Here is a 14151-nt window from a genome sequence, read left to right on the forward strand (position 1 = left end):
TTTTGAGACGTTTATTGGAGTAATTTAATTTGAAAGTCTAATTTTCCAAGAATTGTATCATGCTATAATTGTATTTAAAAATATTTTAAAGACAATAAATAATCAGTGTTTGTTTAATTATCTAGTAGCATTATCCTTTCTTAATCTAATCCTAGATTATTTAGTGGAAAATCTATGGGTATAGATTGCTATAATTTGCCTTCCTCTTAATATAACCCTATGTGGACATAAATGTATCAACTACAATGATGTCATTTTTTTCTCTTTGTTTCATTTTTTAAAAAATTTGAAGTTAGTGGAGTGCAGTTTCAGAAAGTACTGATTAACTGTTTGTCACATTAAAAAAACTCCTGAAACTTAATTTAAAATTTTCATAAATAAATTAAAGGATTGTATTTATTTCTATGATTGAAGTCAATGCTGCATTTTCTTCCTTATACAGTGGAGACACTGAAAAAGAGGCTAGAAAGAAGATTCAAAAAAGGAAGATAAGTCATTATATAAAAAGGATAACTGCACTCATATGTTTACCACAGCACTGTTCAGAAGAGTAAATATATTAGATTCAATTGAACTGTCCATCAACATGTGATTGCGAAAAGAAAATGGAATACCATTCAGCCATAAAAAGGGAATGAAATGTCTTTTGCCTCAACATGGGTGGAACTGAAGGCCATTATTTTAAGTGAAACAACTCAGAAAGAGAAAGTCAAACACCTCATGTTCTCACTTATAAGTGGGAGCTAAATAATGTGTATACATTGACATAGAGTGTGAAATAATACACATGAGACACCTGGAAGGGTGGGAGGGTGTAAGGGGTGAGAGCTGAGAAATTTCTTAATGGGAACAATGTACACTATTCAGGTGATGGTTACGCTAAAAGTTGAGATTTCACCACTATGTGATATTCATATAACAAAACTACATTTGTACCCCTTAAATTTGTACAAAGAGAAAGAATCTCTGCTCACCCCTTTTGAATTCTGTAGCTTCTGTAGCTTTCCAATTAACTGACTTGAGTGGGTCTAACAGTTTAGAGCTTGGAAATGTTACAACTTCACCATGATGTGCTACTCTCTTCTGGCAGGTTACCATAGTGACAACAGTGTATTAATTTCAACAGTGACATCTTTTTAATTTATAATAAAATGTGATATTAATGAGGAACTTTTATAAGGCTTTTAGAGCGGTAAAAACAGTAAATAAATAGACAGTCTATTTGGCCTTACTTTTCAAAATTCTTTCCAGTATGCTTTGCCTTACATTTGTGCTATACTGTCATATTTACTAAGTATATTGTAAATATATTGCATTGATTCTTTTCCATATTAAAGAATTAAACTTTAGGCAGGACTTAATTAGGTGTGCATGTTTTTCAACTTCTAGGTTGCATTTTGATGAACTCCTTAGATATTCGATTAACAAGAGAATGATTTGCATAAAGCATATTTATACCCCATGAGCCATTGCGGAATCACTTGGTATTTTCCCTGCTATATTAATAGTTCCACTTACTGTTGTACTAGGGGACAATGAAGTTGTATAATTGGAAACTGGTAAGATACTTTATAGCTTATTAGCTTAGGGTAATTATCTGCATGTTATATTATGCACTGAATTGTAATTGAAAATATTGCATTGTAATATTTAGGAGAAGTGGCAACCAAAAATAGTTAAATTGTTATATTAACCATTGACTTGCAATGAAAATGAACACATTTATTGGAAGACATTTCTGTAACTTGTAAACAGTGTGTTCCTTTTTGATAACTATTCTTTTTCTCTTGTTTCTTTTTTATTTTTATTTATTTATTTTATAATTTGCTGCTTGCCATTGCAGGAAGTAGAGGTTTGTATACAGCTTCTGTGTTTCATATTTAATTTTAGATTTTATATGAATCCTTGCATTTTAATTACTCATATACACTCAATTCACATTATTTTCCCCCTTAGGATGATTATTTCCGCACTTGGAGTCCGGGAAAACCCTTCGATCAGGGTAAGAATCTAACTATTTTAAAATAAAAATCTTTACATGTTCATAATCATTGTGCTTTTAGAAATGATATTTATTGTGTGGTTAGGCTTGAAAATACTAAATACAAGAGCTTACATGAATGGAAAAATTTATGCAATGATTACTTATATTTCAGCATAATATTTTTAGAAGTAAGCAATTAGTTATCATGATTATGTCAGGATGTCTTTTATTTTTAGATACATGTTTTAGAGGACTGATTTGGGCTTCTGAACATTACCAGGTTTATTTTTATCAGTAGATACAAGTCACTTCATCCAGTTTTCAAGTGCATTCACTGGGCAATAGATTTATTTGTGCAAACTTTTAAAACAAATGGCTTTTTTTTTTTTGCCTCTTTTCAAATTAATAAAAGGTTTCCTTTAAGATGAGTAAATTCATAATTAGACTCAGCTGGGGTCTTAACAAGACCCAAAAGGAAAAATGTTACACAAAATTGGGGCTTCCCCACCTCTTTTCAAACAGCTTGCAATTCTGATTAACTTACCTTTAAATGGAAAACAGGAAATATGGATGAAAATGGAAATACTTCTACATGTGCAATGAGAATGGACACATCAAACCCCAAGCAATCATAGTTACATAAATAACTAAAGAGATTTGTTTACTAAAGTTCACATTTAAAAAGTATCTTACTTTTAAAGTTTCTTTTTGTAACTTTCTATAGTCTGTGCAAAGTAGGAAAAAAAAAAATTCTTCTTTACATAGAGCATATAGTAACCATGCAAAAGATAATACTCTGTGAAGTAGTCATACTTAAAAATAGAAGTCTTTGTAAGAGTGTTTAGGTAAGTGATTAGATGATGAAGACATAGTATGTTATTTAAAAAAGCTTAGAGTATTTTGCTATGTTACCAGATTTTTACTTAATATTTGCGGTGAATGCTACAACACCCATGCTGTATGAGTGAGAAACCACCTATGTGGACCTAGACATAGACCATCATCAACATTGGTATTAACATGGAGTCTGAAACGGTCATTCAAATCGAGTATCTTCTTAAAATGAGCTTTTTTCTTATATATTTCATTTGATTTCACTATCATCCAGTGTGTGTGTGTGTGTGTGTGTGTGAGATCAGCATTTTAAAATTATAAAAGAATTATTTTTGAATTTGTTGCTAATAAGTCAAGCCAATGCTCTAAAACACAGGCAATAAAAAAATAATGACATGCAGACAGAGATGTTATTTGCTGGCTTTCTTGGGAAATGAATTTTTATGATGGAATCATAAACCTTGTAAAATGGGTGTTAGCTATGGAATTTGTCATACTCGGTGCATCCAGTTATAATATAGATGCTTTTATTTTCCTTTATGTGTGCATGACATTGTGTTGAACTGCAATTTATCTCTTAAAAAAAGGATGCTATTTTAGAGTCTTCCAAACAATTAATGATACAAGACTGATTTGCTTTACTATTCAGAGAGGTTTTTAACCTACTAACTTAAAAATATTATGTTTATCAGGCAGGAATAAGCTTATGCATGATAATAGCTAATATTTATGAAGAATGTCCTATTTTGAGTGACTACTCCAAGTTTTTTATATATATTATTTAATTTAGTTGTTATAACCCTGCAAAGTAGATGAGAAAGTTAAAATATTGAAAGAAGTTAAGCTCCTGCCCAGGTTATATTCCCACAGTGTGGCAGAGTGGGGATTTAGATTCAGTCAGTCTGAACCCCCAAACCTATTTCCTAATTGCTACACAATATTACCACTAACTTGAACAAATGTTAGAAATAAAGTTAAAACAATATTTTCTGGACTATTATCGGGGGAACCAGCCCCCAATATTTCAACGTAGGTTCTTTTCTATTTTCCCTAAGTGTTGGCTGGTCTGAGAAATAAATGGAAAGAGTACCAAAGAGAGAAATTTTAAAGCTGGGTGTCTGGGGGAGACATCACATGTCAGCAGGTTCCACGATGCCCCTGAACCTCAAAACCAGCAAGTTTTTTTTAGCAATTTTCAAAGGGGAGGGAGGGTACAAATAGGGTGTGGGTCACAGAGATCACATTTCAAAGGCAATAAAATATCACAAGGCAAATGGGCAGGGCAAGGTCACAAGACCAGGGCAAAACTAGAATTGCTGATGAAGTTTCATGTCCCACTGTGCATGCATTGTCATTGATAAACATCTTAACAGGAAACAGGGTTCAAGAGCAGAGAATGAGTCTGACTAGAATTTGCCAGGCTGGAATTCCCTAATCCCAGTAAGCCTGGGGGCACTGCAGGAGACTAGGGCGGGTTTCATCCCTATCTAAAGCTGCATAAGGCATACACTCCCAGAGCAGCCTTTTTAGAGGCCTTCCCCTGGGAATGCATTCTTTTCTCAGGCTGTTAATTATTAATATTCCTTACTAGGAAAAGAATTCAGCAATATTTATCTTACCTGTTTTCGGCAATAAGAGAAATATGACTCTGTCCTGCCCGGCTCCCAGGCAGTCAGACCTAATGGTTATCTCCCTTGTTCCCTGAACATTGCTGTTATCCTGTTCTTTTTCCAAGGTGCCCAGATTTCATATTGTTCAAACACACATGCTTTATGAACAATTTGTGCAGTTAATGCAATCATCACAAGGTTCTTAGGCAACATATATCCTCAGCTTACGAAGATGACAGGATTAAGAGATTAAAGGCAGGCATAGGAAATCACAAGAGTATTGACTGAGGAAGTGATAAATGTCCATGCAATCGTCACAATTTATGTTCAGAGATTGCAGTAAAGACAGGTGCAAGAAATTATAAAAGTATTAATTTGGGGAACTAATAAATGTCCATGAAATCTCCACAGTTTATGTTCTTCTGTCACAGCTTCAGCAGGTCCCTCCGTTCGGGGTCCCTGACTTCCCACAACAGACTGTCAGATCCCAAGTTTTGATTTCTTGAACATATATGGTTGATAAACATGTAATAAAGTTTTGTATCAAAAAAATAAAAATAGAACAAAAATTAGATTGAGATATGTGTATTTGTTTGTGGCTTTGAGTCAAATTAACCAACCTAGTTGTAGACCACACTGAAGAGTGAGCAAAATAATCCTATTTCCATCTAAATAGTGTACATCATCTAGATAGAAAAGACATGAGATATGTTCATTTCTCGTATGTTTCTCACTTTTTGATGACAGACTCTTCCTTCAAGTATTATTTTCAAAAGCTTATTGGTATGTTGAACATGAAACCATTTAAAATACTTTTTTTGAGTATTTTTAGTTTTTAATTTACCATATTTTTCACTGAATTATGGACATCCATATTATATCAATATAAGTTGATTTTCCCCTATTTCATTTTTAAGAGGTTTGCATGTTTCCTAAAAAAAGTGAAGATAGCTGTGCGCTGTGGCAGGCGCCTGTAGTCCCAGATACATGGGAAGCTGAGGCAGGAGAATGGCGTGAACCCGGGAATTAGAGCTTGCAGTGAGTGGAGATCGCGCCACTGCAGTCCAGTCTGGGTGACAGAGCAAGACTCTGTCTCAAAAAAAAAGTGAAGAAAAAGTTACCTTGTCATTATATTTTAATACTGGTATTTATACTATTTTAACAATTCATATATCCATTTAAAGTTATCCTTTCTTCAATTTCTATAGAATGCACCATAAAGCATGCAGAAATTAAAGTACCACCAATGAAAATGTTAATATTTTTTAATATGAATGGTGTAACTTCTCAGCACAAAACTCTTTTCTACATATGCATACATATACATACATACATAAACATATTGATTACATATTTACACAAGGACAGACACAATTACCCTTGCAAATTTGGTTCCAGGTAAAATCAACTGATCGTTCATATACACCTGATCTACCTTTTGGTTTAACCGTGACATATTTTTCATCTCATTTAAGTTTCTTTTAATCAATCATTTTTCCAGTTTCTTTATTTTTTACCACTAAAATAATAAGAGTTTTGGGGAAATAAAATGTTTTCAAATAAGCTTAAGTAGAAACTATTTTGATGATGGTAAATCTGCTGCAAAATGAACTAAAGCACACCAATACCAACAATAAATTGGTCTGGATATCTCCACACTGATTTTTCTGTGATATTATTTCTCTTCATTAGTGCAGTTAATTATGAGTTGACATGACAGAAATTACCTGAAAAATTGTTTTGATGAGGACATATATGTTGAATAAGGCATAAAATGTATATTCTTTACTATATTTACTATGATAAATAAACTAAAGGGAAAATGCATGTGTGAACCTAGGTGGTAGCATGATGAAGATTTTGAACAATTTAATCAATGCTTTAGATAAATATGCTGTAGCTTTCAAAAATAAATATTCACATTTTTCCATTCATTATGTTAAATCTGCCTTGTTTGTGGTCATGGATTAATATTGGTGTATAAGAGATACATCAGTAAAGTTCCTAGCAGTGAATCCTGACAGTTGCTCAGAGAATCTGCTTGAACTGAGGTACCCCATCTACAAGGATCACCTTTTATCAGCATATGATAAATATCATAAATCTCTAGGTGTCCTAAGGTGAAAGATTTAGAAGGAAAATATGCTTTCTAGGTTTTCCTAACTTTGCTATCCAAAGGAGCTTGGTGTGCCCCTACTTGGTCTCTACCATGGTAGTAAATTATTATGAATAGATTAAAAATGAAGAAGATCAATATAGAGAGATCCAGAGATATAAGAACGAACCCGTTTCATTTTTTGATGTGTTTCTCCTGCTCCTGCACATTTTTGGGGATCTTGAATTAGGGTCAAGAAGTGTAGCTGTGGCTCAGATCAGCACCCTTCTGTCTTTTCTCAGCAGTTTCATTGTGTGCTTTCTTCTTAAATCAGAGCCTCTCAGGAAGGGCAGCCTAACTCCTACTGGTTTGTTAGATTGGAGTTCTTATTTATTTATTTATTTATTTATTTATTTATTTATTTATTTTTTATTGAGATAGAGTCTCACTCTTTCACCCAGGCTGGAGTGCAGTGGCCTGATTTCAGCTCACTGCAACCTCTGCCTCCTGGGTTCAAACAATTCTCCTGCCTCAGCCTCCTGAGTAGCGGGGATTACAGGTGCCCTCTACCACGCCTGGCTAATTTTAGTATTTTTAGTAGAGACAGGGTTTCACCATGTTGGCCAGGCTGGTCTCAAACTCCTGAACTCAGGTGATCTGCCCCTCGGCCTCCCAAAGTGCTGGGATTACTTGCGTGAGTCACAGCATGTGGCCAAGATGGCAGATAATTCAATGAAAGTTCCCGAAGAGGAGGTATGTGAGGAAACCGTTCCTAAACTCAAGCAGCTCAGATAATCTAGCCATGAGAGATAGATACATGGCAGCTAAACTTACAACTAGAGGAAGCATTCTGGAAAGGATTAGAGGGTCGGGGGAGGGGGAGTTGTGAGAAAGAAATAACTAGCTCTTTGGAAGAGCAGTCATGTGTTTAGCTATATACTTATCCATTGTATTAATCTCTTCAGAATCATTTCTTAGAACTTTATCTGATTCCCATCATGTTTTCCATCCATTTGCAAAATGTCTCATATATAATAACAGTCACAGCCTGTTATGTCCTTTTGCAATCAGTATTTGGCTACAAAGGACAAGCTGTTGAGATTTCATCTGGAGCTTTTATTCCCTCCAATGAACAGTGCTGTTCATAGTATTATGGGTGTAATTATTTCTGAAACTGAAAAAGACTAGTGTTTGAGGAAATGCACCCCTAACTTAGCTTCCTCTTCTTAAAATGCATTATCATGCTTCTTAAGGAATCGGTTACGTAGATTAGACAATGTTGATATTGGCTGTCTCCCAGATGCCTTTAATTTTTACTTGTTTACATGAGTATCATTCATTTTTTATGTTTTCAGATGGCATTTATTGATAGTATTCTGAAACAATAGAAAGGTCTGATCCATCCTTCACAATAGGGGCATGGTGGTATCATAATGCTGCTTTGTTTAAGAGCTTGGGGACTTTTGTCATTTTTCTAGTGGAAAAATTGGTGTTCCCAGTATTGAAATTCAGTGGAGGCAACATACAAGGATGATTACATGATTACAGTATTTTCTGAAAGTGATTTCAGTCATTTAGAAATGTAAATTCTGAGCCTTTATTTGATTGAACCAGTATTTGATTAATTCACATGAATTGATTTAGGAGTTTTGAATATGTTTGGGCAAGTTCCCTGTTTAGACATTCAACTTCTAATCGTCTTATCAATGTATATACCCTACTTTGGTTGCATCATCCATATTGGCAACCTTAGATCGTAGAAGTCCTTTGTATCCCTGAGGAAAACCTGCTGAGAAATTATATTCAACCTAGAAACCAACAGTAATGCTCATTTACTCTATGTCAGATTTAGTACCTAAGAACTACATAGGGCTTCTAAATGAGAAATTTATTTCATTATCCAATTCTTACTTCTTTATACAATGATGGTGTTTTATTTGTTTTACACCATAACCCATAAAATGTAGCACCAAAAATCTTAGATTGTTTTGTTCTATACCAAATGAAGGTACATGTTCCATAAAATAATAAATACTATGTAAAGGTCTGTGTTTTTAATTCATAAGGTAAAATGAAGATTAGTATATAATACTTGATTTGCTTCATATCACATTAGCCTACATGGGTGTGCAAGAAGGCAAATTATATCTATTTTCCATTTCCTTATGTGTTATTAAGCTGTAATCAAATATAGAGAGCAGGAAATTAATCAAATTAATTTAGAAGGTATTTAGTAATTTAAGAAACAATGTTGTTCAGAAGCCGATACTGGCTTTCAGAAAGTGAAATGACAATTGCAGAATTTAACTGAAGACCCACAATCTAGGAATGGAACCACTGCTCTTTTGACAGTCCAGATTGCCTGATACACTGATAATCGATAATTATCAGATAATCTGGAAAGTCCAGATTGCCTGACACACTGATAATCAATAATTAGGTGTCAGGTGAAAGTCAGGATTGGCTTGTGAAAAGTTAAACACGCTAAGTGTGAAATGTCAACCCTCACTCTAAACTTTTCCTGTTCAGAGCATCAGATGAAGACTTCATTGGGTTTTACAGTGGTTTTCTGTCTTTTGCTAGTCCATTGAAGAAGGGAGTTTGAAAGTTGTTGTATACTGCTATAGATTGTCTGCCCATGTCCTTCCTGTGATAGCATAATTGTTTATGGAAAGTATCTTTAATAAAGCTGGATACAGTTTATCTTGGAAAAAACAAAAGAAAGAAACAATATTATTATCTCAAGCCTTGTTAATCTAGCAGAGCAAGAACTATTATAAGGATTGAAAAAACTCTGGACATACATAGAAAGTCATACTTTTACCAGGAAGCCTCTACTGGCTAGAGAAGTGATTCTCAGTCCTGGCTGTACAGGAGAATTACTTCACACTCATTTAAAAAGTATAGTTGCCTAGGCTTGATACCTGAATGTTTTGATTCAATTGATCTCTTGATCCCTGAATGTTTTGATTTAATTAATCTGGGCCCTTGGTGTGTGTGCTTAGGCTTTTTTTTCTTTTTCTTTTTTGTATTTTACTTTTTAAAAAATTGCAGCAAAATAAATGTAAGATAAAATTTACCATTTTAACCACTTTAAGGACTATAGTTCTGGGGCATTAGGTACATTCATATCCTTTTGCAATCATTGTTATTATACATCTCCAGGACCCTTTTCATCTTCCCATTAATGACTATCTTCATTTTATTGGGTATGAACTGAAACTATTCATGCATTAGACAATAACTCTCCTTTCTCCCACCCCTTCAGCACTTGACAACCCCAATTTTGTTCTGTTTCTTTGAATTTGACTTTTCCAGACATCTCCTATAAGTGGAATCATACAATCTTTGTCCTTTTGTGATTCACTTATTTCACTTAGTGTAATGTCTTCGAGGCTCAGCCATGTTGTGGCATGTGTCAGAATTTCCCACTTTTTAAGAATGAGTAATATTTCATTGTATGTCTATCCCACAGTTTGTTTCTCTATTCATCTCTCCATAGACACCTATGTTACATCCACCTTTTGGCTATTGTGAATAATGCTTCTACGAATGTGTGTGTCTAAATATGTTTGGGTCTCTGCTTTCAGTTCTCTTGGTTATATACCTGGAAATGGAATTGCTGGATCATATGGTAATTGTATTTATTTGGGAAACAACCATATTGTTCTCAATAGCAACTGCATGATTTTATATTCCCACTGGCAATCCATAGTGTTCCAATTTTTCCTTATCCTTGTCAACATTATTTTTTAAAATTAAAATCTATCCTAATGGCTGTGAATGTGATTGTGTTTTAAACTCCAAAATTTGTTATTTTATGCAGGCATAGTAGAGAATCATAGGGTACTAGCAATAGCTTATCAAAATAATTCATTTCTGTCATTTCCTTTAGTAGTACTGAGAATTTTGTGTCAAAAGAGTTCTTCTTATGAAAACAGCCCAAAGTGTCAGAGAATTTTAACTGACCTATTCACTTTTTCAGATCTGGTGTCAGAAGCAGGTACCAAAGGGCTTTGAGAATAAATTGTGGGAAGCAAGGAAACCCCCAAAGAAAAATCATTGTCTCCGTTGAACAAACACCAGCTATATGTCAAGTATTTTATAGAAGACACTTACACTACCTCAAAAAGTAAATATAAAGCTAGTATGTGGTGTAGCGGAGGTTTGGAATTTTGTATTTGTGGTTTTGAAGGACATTTACTCTTTTGTTATGAAATAGTGATTTATAATCAGCTTGCCTGGTTTATTTCTCAACTCAGACTATACCCTTTTCATGAGAAGACATGGTGGGAATGGCACAGCTGAACACAGGCAGCTAAAGGGTCAATCATTTGGCATATGTTGTTGAATCATATTTATAATTGTTCCACAAGAGAGGATATGAGGTGTTTGTAACTTGTATTCTAATTTTTAGAATCTAGAAATACAGTGTTTTAAACTGACTGCCCTAATGTCTGATCTTTATAAATGATCTTTGGATAAATTGAGCATTCATCTGATAATACATCACTTAACATCTAGATTTTAGAGCATCATTTTCCTGATTCTAATGTATTTTATATCAAATATTATTTAAAAATCATTTCTGAGGTCAAAATACATATATTTGCACTGCTTCTCAAACTGACTCGTGGTCTGTATAAAAAAGAGGTGAAATAATCTGGGTTTGTATTTCAAAATCCTCATTGAGACACCAGCGAGTCTAGTGTGTTTGCTTTCACACAAACCCTCTAAAAGTTCCACATGTGATCAACCTGCACTTCATTTCCAGCCTTTTAGACAGTATACTTTGTGTTGTGAAGAAGCTAATATCCTAAAGAATTTGAAATTTGCTAATATTGTACCCACTTTACTTATAAATATTTTCATTAGTAGGAAGGGAAATAACTCAAAGACAATAAAAATCTCAAAGATGTTTGAACTCAGGAGGCAGAGGTTGCAGTGAGCCGGAATCACGCCATTGTACTCCAGACTGGGTGACAAGAGCAAAACTCTGTCTCAAAAAAAAAAAAAAAAAAAAAAAAGAAAGAAAAGAAAAAGAAAATTAACTTTGCTTGAAATACTTTGGAGTATACTCTGTTCCTATCTTTGCATATCTGATGATCTCCATAGGTTTAGGATTTAACTTTCATACGAAAAAAAGCTAAGTGATTTTTCAGTTAACATTTCTTATTGGAGAACTAGATAAATTATATTTTTATGGTTCAACCACCAGTAATTCTTAAAAGTGAACAAGCACTTTTACATAAATACCTGTCTCCCACATACGTATCTATCATTATTTATCCATTATGTCAAGATGATTATTGTGTAATTAATTGTGCCAAAACTACAAGGATAAATAAAAATGAAAGAAAGATAAATAAAAATACAATGACTACTCAACTCTTCAATCCCAGTTGTACTGGGATTGTATCTAACTGGAGCCTTCCACTTAATCAGAAATGACTTAATATGGCCTTAGATTTAGAAACCCATAAAATTGTCTTCACTAAAACAAGTTTCTCTCTATTACATATTTTCCACCATGGAAATATTCTTTCATAATTTATGTGTTAGCTGAAAATATGTTTTTCTAAGGCATTTGTTATGGAAGGAAATACTATTTCTTAGCTGTTGAAGTTTCCAGATATGTTCAGTTTTATACAGTTGTCAGAATCTTCTAGTTTTCCTATCATCTGGATAACAAAATACTATGTAATAATATGTATTAGGCATGTCTGGTTTCTTCTCACACTTACTTTAAAACAATATGAAATCATGTGTATAATACTTTCACTTTTGAAATATATCACACACTGCTTTTTTTTCTTTTGTATTTCTGTAAATTACCTAACAATCTAGTATATAAACTCTAGACTAATGCTTGTTTACATAGTCTTAGATGTCTAAAAAGATGAAAAATTGAACATATTTACTTCTACTAGTGAATACTAGATCTTTCTAGACAGTATAATTAATATATAATTATTTCAGGAAATTGTCTCTTACATGCTTTAATTAAGATAATGTCTAGTATTTTTATACTCTTCTTATAACTTTCTAGGGGAAACCATATATATGGCGCTCAGGAATAGTTCTACTTAACATCTTCTCTTTCTTTTTTTTTCTTTTCGAGACAAAGTCTCACTCGGGAGCATAGTGACATGATCTTGGCTCACTGCAATCTCCACCTCCCTTGTTCAAGGGATTGATTCTCCTGGCTCAGCCTCCCATGTAGCTGGGATTACAGGTGGACATTACCACACCTGACTAAATTCTTTTTTTTTTTTTTTTTTTTTTTTTTTTGAGACGGAGTCTCGCTCTGTCACCCAGGCTGGAGTGCAGTGGCCGGATCTCAGCTCACTGCAAGCTCCGCCTCCCGGGTTTACGCCATTCTCCGGCCTCAGCCTCCCGAGTAGCTGGGACTACAGGCGCCCGCCACCTCGCCCGGCTAACTAAATTCTGTATTATGTAGAGATAGACTTTTGCCATGTTGGCCAGGCTGGTTTCAAACTCCTGACCTCAAGTTATCTGCTGGTCTGGGTCTCCTAAAGTGCTGGGATTACAGGCATGAGCCATAGCACTAGTGTTACTTAACATATTTTCAACCACCACTTAGTCTTCTCATTTAGTTTCAATTGTTATAGAATAGAGAGTAAAGATAGTGGAACCCCCACTGAAAACAAATATTAAAATGCCTATAGAAAATCATTGTCTGACTGCCAAAGTTAGAATCTAAATTGCTTTGTAGTGTCTTAAGTTTAGGTCAATAGTGTTAAGTGAGTTGGCAAGCTCCATAAACCAACCAATCCAATACTTCTAACATAAACCATAAATTCATATTATGAATTTTTCTTGGTGGCTTATTTTGGGAAATTCATGCAATGATTTAAAAGTCATAATTTGGCCTTTGCAAAAAGATAGAAAAGTTTATGACTAGTTATCAATCAATATGAACTTACATGTCTTGCCTCATCAAGTTGTTAGAATACATCTTCAGTCAAAAGCGAAACAGTACTTTCCTAATTTTTAGATCTTTAACTTTCTACTTAGTATAACTTCTCTCTGCTCAAATTATTTTTATAGTTACCCTATTTTTAAAATATTCATTAGATGTTACAAGCAGTTATATTTATGACAAGATGTCATCTATCAAACTCAAGCTCTGCTTTCCCTATGAAGATGCCTCTTATGACTGTAAATGCATTCTCTTTTAAGTTCACTATACTTATCTTCAAGAATGCCTGCCTTAGAATTCACCTGGTCTTTGTTTTGTGAGAGTTAACGTATCTTCTTGATTGAGATCATAAGCTTATCAAAGCCCTAGCACATAGTTATATCCATATGGCCCCTACAAAGTCCTGCACCGTTACAGATAAATATCATAAACTCTTCACTAGAGTCAAGTTTAGACATTTCTCTTTCTCCATTTTGTTTCTGTTTCTGAGTCTTTACTTCTGTCTCCCCCACAACTTCTTTGTTACTTCTAGTTTTAATAATCAGACTCTCTCTTAACACTATTTTGTATTTCATGCTCATTGTGTACAATTATCTTACAATAAATCAAATTTAAAAATCAATACATAAGAATCTCAGAAAGATGATAGGTGTGGTGGCTCATGCCTGTAATCCTAGCACTTTGG

General features: G+C 34.0%; 1 protein-coding gene across 3 annotated transcripts in view; it reads left to right on the top strand.

Moving 5' to 3' along the window:
• Positions 1-14151, top strand: part of LOC105466712 (SPARC (osteonectin), cwcv and kazal like domains proteoglycan 3) — a 483715-nt gene that overhangs the window by 177500 nt on the left and 292064 nt on the right. For 2 of the 3 annotated variants that reach the window (XM_011715825.3, XM_011715826.2), the window contains exon 3: positions 1957-2002. In XM_011715825.3, the coding sequence (XP_011714127.1) occupies positions 1957-2002 (46 nt within the window). Of the gene's footprint in view, positions 1-1539; positions 1560-1956; positions 2003-14151 lie in introns of those variants that run through there. The other variant, XM_011715827.2, reaches the window with a different exon arrangement.

The sequence above is a fragment of the Macaca nemestrina genome, chromosome 3 (genome assembly GCF_043159975.1).
Source record: "Macaca nemestrina isolate mMacNem1 chromosome 3, mMacNem.hap1, whole genome shotgun sequence".
Classification (NCBI taxonomy): Eukaryota; Metazoa; Chordata; class Mammalia; order Primates; family Cercopithecidae; genus Macaca; species Macaca nemestrina.